Source organism: Chrysochloris asiatica, unplaced genomic scaffold (assembly GCF_000296735.1).
Source record: "Chrysochloris asiatica unplaced genomic scaffold, ChrAsi1.0 scaffold00166, whole genome shotgun sequence".
Taxonomy (NCBI): domain Eukaryota; kingdom Metazoa; phylum Chordata; class Mammalia; order Afrosoricida; family Chrysochloridae; genus Chrysochloris; species Chrysochloris asiatica.
In genome coordinates, this window is record NW_006408684.1 from 662,888 (window position 1) to 670,893 (window position 8,006).

Sequence of the window (8,006 nt, forward strand, 5' to 3'; positions counted from 1 at the left end):
GTCTCTTTCTGAATCCAGTTTCAATTTCTGGCAGTCTCCTCGGAAACCCTATATAGGGTCGCTATGACTCAGTACTCACTTGATGGCACTTAACAACAACAACAACCTGTCAATGTACTATTGTAGCCATTTTTTAATTGTTTTCACCAAAATTTTACTTGCACATGATATTAATGATATTGTTTGATGACTTCTCTTTTCAATTGAGTTACCTCTCTTTGGGATGGGCACAAATATAGACCTCTTCTAATCTATTGGTCAGGCAGCTGTCTCTCAAATTTCTTGGCATAGGTGAGTAAGCGCCTCCAGTGCTGCATCAGTTTATTTAAAGATTTCAATTTGTATTCTGTCAATTCTTATGAGGCTTGCTTTTCACCAATGCTTTCAGTGCAGCTTGGACTTCTTCCTCCAGCATCAATCAGTTCTTGATTATATGCTACCTCTTGAAATAGTTTAATAGCTACCATTTCTTTTTGGTACAATGACCGTGTACTCTTTACACTTCTTTTGATTTTTCTGTATCATTCAATATTTTGCCTATAGAAATCTTTAATATTGCAAGCCAAAGCTTGAGTTTGTTTAGTTCTTTCAGCGTGAGAAATGCTGAGTATGTTCTTGCCTTTTGGTTTTCTGACTCCAGGTCTTTTGCACATTTTATTATAATATATGACTGTCTTTCTGAGCTGCCCTTTGAAATTTTCTATTCAGCTTTTTTACTTCATCATTTCTTCTAATTGCTTTAGCTTCTCTTCACTCAAGAGCAAGTTTCAGAGTCTTTTCTGACACCCACTCTCATCTATTCTTTTTCTTGTCTTTTTAATAACCTTTTGCTTTCTTTATATATGACATTTTTGATGTCATCCCATAGTTATTCTGGTCTTTGGTCATTATTGCTTAATGCATCAAATCTATTCTTGAGATGGTCTCTATATACAGGTGGGATATATTCAAAGTCATATTTTGGCTCCCAGGAACTTTTCATTTTTTCCAGTTTCAGCCTGAACTTGCATATGAGCAATTGAGAATTTGTTCCACAGTCTGCCCTGGTCTTGTTTTGGCTGATGATACTGAGATTCTCCACTGCCTCTTCCTCCAGATACTGTCAATTTGATTTATGTGTACTACATTTGGTGAGACACATTTATGTAGTCACCTTTTGTTGTTTAAAAAAGGCATTTTTAATGAGTATGTCATTGGTCTTGCAAAATTGTATCATGTAGTCTCCAGCATCATTTCTATCACCAGTGTCATATTTTCCAACCACTGATGATCCTTCCTTTTTGTTTCCAATGTTCACATTCCAATCACTAGTAATATTCAATGCATCTTGACTGTATGTTTGATCAATTTCAGACTGAAGAAGTAGAATTCTTCAGTTTCATCAATCAGTGACTTTAGTGGTTGGTGTGTAAATTTGAATAATAGTGTCATTAACTGGTCCTTCTTGTAGGCATATTTATATCATTCCATCATAGAAAGATCTTGAAATGTTCTTATTGACAATGAATACAATGACAATCCTCTTCAATTTCAAGCTCCCGGTATAGTAAACCATACGACTATCAGATTCAAATTGGCCAATACCAGTCCGTTTAATTCACTAATGTCCTGGTGTGGCGTTGTGGGTTAATGCGCTGGACTGCAAGGTCAGTTTGAACAGCAAAGTTGGCAGTTCAAGCTCACCAGCTCCTTTGAAATCCTATACAGGGTCGCTACGAGACTGAACCGACTCGACGGCACTTAACAACAACATCTAGGATATTGGTCTTTATTTGTCCCATTTCATTTTTGACAGTTTTCAATTTTCCTAGAATCATAATTTGTTCTTGGAAACAATCCATGTTCTGATTATTAATGGATGTTTACAGCTGTTTCTCCATCATCAAATGAAGGTCCCGAAAACTTTGTTCCATTCACATCATTATGGTTGAGGAGGTAGCTCTTCCCCAGTGGTATTTTGAGTGCTTTCCAACCAGAGAGGCTTATCTTCTGGCACTATATCTAACAATGTTCCGCTGCTGTTCATAAGGTTTTCAGTGTCTAGCCATTCAGAAGTAGTCCACTTCTCTTCCTTTTTAGTCTATCTTAGCCTGGAAGCTTTGGTTGAAACCTGTCCATTGCGGGTGACACGGCATGCACTGAAAATACTAGTGACATAGCTTCCAGCATCACAAACTGACAGACAAATGGTAGGGAGAGAGGATGTATACTCTTAATATATTTTTCCCCACATCCATGCTTGCCTTTTCAGTTTTCCTTTTTCTTTTATTGCTAGTACCTTTTTTGCCTAGCACTATTTTTTTTCTTTTTACTTTGGAGTCCTGGTGTGGTGCTGTGGGCTAACACGCTGGACTGCAAGGTCAGTTTGAACCACACGGTTGGTAATTCAAGCTTCTCGGAAACCCTATATGCAGGGTCACTATGGGTCAGAACCGACTCAACTGCACTTAACAACAACAATGGCTTGTTTTTTCAGTCTTACTTTTTCTTTTATTGTTACCACTTTTTTGCCTAGCATTATTTTTTTCTTTGTTTTGCTAGCATTGCTTTTAGAAAAAAAAAAAAAAAAAGAAAGCAAAATACTAAAAAACAGTTAAATATGGCACCAGGCACCTGTAAATAAAAACAACAAGCAGCTTTGTATACTGATGTGGAAAAATCTCTAAGAGATATTGTGAAAAGAAAAACAACAAAAACAAATGCCCACGATGTACACAAGGTTATGTAAAAATGGTGAAAATACAAATCAAATTAGTATTTCCTTATAAATATATAAAGACATTTTGGAAAGTTATATAAAGAACTAAGAATGGGGCAAATGGGAATATGAATATGTCAGAATACATTCTGATTTTTGGAGTATGTAAATGAATTATAAAAAAAAAAATCAAAATGGTTTTATAAATCTAACATTTTGACATCTGCAATATTTTCAGAAGTAAATAAATCGTTGGCATGAGTCAGAGCAGGCTCAACAGCCACTAACCGCCACAGCGAAGTGGTAACATACCTGAATAGTTTGTAAAGGATTTTAAGTCTTCTAGACTTATGGGAACTTGTGCTCCAGAAATTAACACCTGGGGAAAAAAGAATTCATTTAATAAAATTGAGGTCCATTTTAAGAAAGCTTTTTCATTTCTGCAAAATAACTGCTTCTCCAAAAGTGTCAGTAAGTGTATACCTGAATTTCTTGCTGATCAAACATTCGGAGCCATTCAAGATTAACAACATTGGCCAGACCCTGTCTGAAAGCCAGACAATGCTGGCGAATTTGTTTGTTTAGTCTGTAGTCGGCTACTAGATGAATATATGCAATCCGGTTAGCACTCGTAACAGGAATATCTTTTCCACCAAATTTTAGTTCAACTACCTGTGAATATTAAAAAAAAGTAAAAGGGATGTCAAAGTTCTCAAAGTATGACGACTAGAAGGATAAAACAAAAGCAAGAACAAACATTTTAAGGAAACACAACTAAGTTGCTTTGTACACGAAAATGTAAGTAAAAAGTAGTACAACTAGTACACACAGAGCAGAATATGGGATTCTCCAAAGAATGATATTTATTCTATCCTTAAAACCATTAACCACTCTTGCTTTCTTGAAATTACTATTGAACAGCACAGGAACGTAAATAAGGCAATTTCATTTGTAAAACTGACAAATCACAAAGGGCAAAGATATGAACCAAATGATCAAAATCACTCAGAAAACAATAAGGGATTCATTTTGAAGAAAATACAAGTTAAGGAATTAAGATAATAGCAAAATGGTCATTCATATTTGTAGGTGTAAGTCACATATACTTTTCATATCTCGATAATGTTATTGCTATTGTAAAATATTTTTAATATCACTTAAAGGACAGTAGACTGATCAGTCAATTTTTTGAGTATATGAACAGAGTCAGAAAGAATAAATTTTTATCATTACATCATTGCACCCATAAAATCCATCAGTAGATTATGGGGGTGGCATCCTTGGGTGGCGCAAATGGTTAATGCTCTTGGCTGCTAACGAAAAGATTGAAGGTTTGAGTCCACCCAGAGATGCCTCAGAAGCCAAGTCCTGGGAATCTACTTTCAGAGAATTAGTCACTGAAACCTATGGAGAACAGTTCTAGTTAAATACAGAAATCAGCAATCCTTTCTGCACAAACTTTTACGACAGTGCAATACATTCTTATGTCATTAGCCATTCAAATGCAGGATTGGACCTGCTGGGCTATAGATTGCTATATATAGTACATCTGCTGGCTTAGTATATCAGGATAATAATAACAGGTATCAATTATTGAGTGCTTATTTAAGGGAAGACAATTTAAGTTCTATATATACATAATCTCATATAATCATTTTAACAATCTTATACATTATTCCCATTTAAAGATAAGTGTGAAACTAATGATTTCATCTGACAAACTATGTATCACATTTATTACCACACACAGATCTCTTTTAGTTTCATTGTCAGAACTCTTAAAATGTACGGCATTATATCTTTGTATGTTTTGTGTTGGTCGACTATCTATTCTAAAAACATTATTTTAAATCTTACCAGTCAAGAGGACCCACACTTCCTAATTTCAAAACATACAACAAAGTTACAATAGCCAAAATAGTAGGGTACCAAGTATAAGGATAGACATAAAAATTCCAAACCAAATCTGTTGCCATCAAGTTTACAACAGATAAGATATTATTTGTACACTATTGTTGTTAGCTGCTATCAAGCTGATTATGAATTCTAATAACCCTACAGAACAGAGCAGAACTGCGCATAGTTTCCGAGGCTTTAATCTTTACAGAAGCAAATGGCCATCCCATATCTCTTTCTCACGCAGAGGCTGGTGGGTTTGAACCACTGTCCTTTTGGTTAAGCCAAGCACTAACCACTGTGCAATCAGGGCTCTTTAAGTATACAGATCAATGGAATGGAACTGAAATTCCAGAAATAAATTTATACACCTTCAGTCAACTGATTTTCAACAAGCGTGCCAAGTCAATCCATGGGGAAAGAATAGTCTTCTCAACAAACATGGTGGGACAACCAGATCTCTACAGAAGAAAATCTTTACCAGTAGCATTATGGATAAGTAGTAAGAACAGTACTGAATTGAAAATTAAGAGACCTGGATTTCAGTTTCCTTTCCTATCGCTTACTACGTGGCCACAGACAAGTCATTTAGTCCCTATGAACATCTTTATGATTTGCAAGAGTATACTTTTCTAAAACCGTACCTATTAGTTCTTATTATTTTAAGTGCTAGAATTAAAAAAAAGAAGAAAAAAATGCATTCCTGAGGTTGGAGGATGGTAATCTCTGAAGAAGTATAAAATAAAGCACAAAACAAATGGACAAATACATTTCATGGTGACCACATTACTAATTAAGTAACATTACAAAATCATTTTAATACACCTGTTAATATGGACCACAAACTTTAAGAGCTGTTCCTTTTGTTCTTTTGCATGTGCTGATGTGGGGGTAAAAACAGAGAGGCTTAGATTGTGTTGCTGTTGTTAAGTGCAGTCTAGTTGGTTCCAACTCATAGTGACCCTGTATAGGGTTTCCTAGGAGCAGCTGGTGGTTTTGAACCACTAACTTTGTCGTTAGCAGTCCAGTGCTTATCCCACAGTGCCACACCAGGACTCCAGATTGTAGACAGTAAGAAAACTATTAATGACTTCCTTCTATGATTCCACCCCGCCCCCCAGTAGACTCTAGTTTCTTGGCAAATTATGATTTTCTTGGAGTAACAAAGACAACACTACTGCTACAACTAAAACTATACTCTAATACTTAAGTCTTCAAAATGTCTAATGGTTACGTGACAGAGTGGTCTGCTGTTTCTCATTTTAGAAGCTCTAAAGTTGAGAGTTAAATTAGTCAGATTTGCTTCTTTTAATATTTCACATTTAAAGTGATGATTCAATTATTCTCACTAATTCACTTTCCTAGTTTTGGAACCATCAAATCTAAAGATTGGGCTTTCAAACCCATTGTCTTTGTGCTGATTAAAGATTGTGTTCATTACCTTAATTTCTTTGCTTGTACTCAGCTGACAGTCCATCTGTTAGCTAAGCCTCCTGAGGCTAGCTATTATATTTCAATATATAAAATACCGTATATGTTGCCACCACCCTCTTTCTTTAAATGAATTAAAGGCAGGTAATAAATGATGATGTACTTTTGTGATTTGGAAGACAAAGGACAAGTGAAGTGATCAGTTAAAGGAACTTACAAAGCCTCCCAATTAGCCTACCTAATCAAACCAACTTGACATTTCTAATAAGTTTAAAATGGTTACACATTTTTAATTTAAAATTCTCTTAGGCTAAATTTAATAAGCTATGTATATAAAGAAATCATATCAAATTTTTTGCTAAAATTTCACTTTGGAGAAGCATATTTAAAATCTCCTTTAAATAAAGCAACATATTTTTCAAAAACTAGAGCAGTTCATATATTAAAAGTGATTTTCCTCTGCAGTTTGTAGTCTACATTTTTGCAGCAACTGAGAATTCAGAAGCTCTTATATTACTATCACACTGCTGTTGTTAAGTGCCGTCAAGTTGGTTCCAATGCACAACGACCCTATATAGGGTTTCCTAGGAGCACCTGGTGAGTTTGAACCACCGCCCTCGTGGTCCAGTGCTTTAACCCACAGTGCCACTTCAGGACTTACATTAGTTTATTTACTCTTCAGAACAACTTATCTCCCGGATCCAAAAGTTGCTGTTGTTAAGTGTTGTCGAGTCGATTCCGACTCATAGGAACCCTAATAGGGTTTCCGAGGAGTGGCTGGTGAGTTTTAACTGCTGACCTTGTGGTTCAAACCACAAACCAACCTAGTGGTCTAGTGTTTTATCCCACAACGCTATACCAGGACTCCAAAAAGTAGGAAGGGGCTATATAAGCAGCAAAATTTGGATTTTCTCCAAGGTCTCCAGGACCTCAAGTTCAATGTTTTTATATATAAAAGCTAATTACATATGAGGGAACTTGAAAACATCTGTGGAAAAACGGAATTAAAATATAATGGAATTTTCCCATGAACTTCATGAAGCCCCTCATATGGATCCATCTTAAACCCTTGGCATTTACCTCAAGGAAGATGTGTGTGAATATTAGCAACCTAAAATTTCATGTTCTTTTAAAAACAGATTAATAAGCAACCATATTGATTACAATAAAAATCAAATTTGAGAGCAACACTATATTTTTAAAAGGGGAAGATTAATTAACATAAGCTGCCAAAGTAATGAAGTCTTTACAAATTATGAATCTTTAGATCATGGCATTTTATAAATTTAAACCAGCATTTATGACTACCCACTTATATCTATGTCTACAGAAATCCCTAAGATCTTTGCCCCAGATTAGGTGCTTCACTAGTGACTCTCTAAATTTTTGTAATTAGACTCTTTAATGTAATTATTCTTAAGCATTATCATCTGTAATCCTTATACAGTAAAATTTCTATAAATAATTAGAAAATCTAAACTTTACACTTTTGCTTTTAACAGACTCCCATATAATCATTGGCACTTTAATGGAACTCGTGCATATGTGACATTCTGCTATTACCATCCATTTCAGACAGAAGAATGGGAAATACTCCCATTAGCAAAGGCCTTCCACAGCTCATTATAAAATTGGCTGCCCTAAATCTTTCATTTTATTTTTAAATAATGCCACTAAATGGTGTAAGGCAATAGTAACAAGTTTCCTGCACCATTTGTAATTTGAAAATTTCCTTATGACAGTAACAAACTTCACAGTTAAAAAGAAAAATGGAGTTTTTCAGGGCTGAAACTTTAGAAATATAAAGTAGAAGAGGCTGAAACAAAAGCAACTAAATAAGGTGCATCCAAATAAAATATAGTTCAAGAAGGACCCTGGTGACTCAATGATCAAGCATTCAATTGCTAACTAAAGGGTGATGGTTTGAATCCAGCCAGTAGCTATAAGGGAGAAAGATCTGACAATATGCTCCCATAAAGAT

At 35.2% G+C, this 8,006-nt stretch overlaps 1 protein-coding gene across 1 annotated transcript in view; it reads right to left on the minus strand.

The window, feature by feature from the left end:
* UBE3C (ubiquitin protein ligase E3C) overlaps positions 1-8,006 on the minus strand; it is a 222,417-nt gene that overhangs the window by 19,033 nt on the left and 195,378 nt on the right. Inside the window, exons 20-21 of the mRNA XM_006871289.1 lie at positions 3,182-3,370; positions 3,011-3,077 (exon numbers count right to left, since the gene is read on the minus strand). Coding sequence (XP_006871351.1) covers positions 3,011-3,077; positions 3,182-3,370 — 256 coding nt within the window. The remainder of the gene's footprint in view (positions 1-3,010; positions 3,078-3,181; positions 3,371-8,006) is intronic.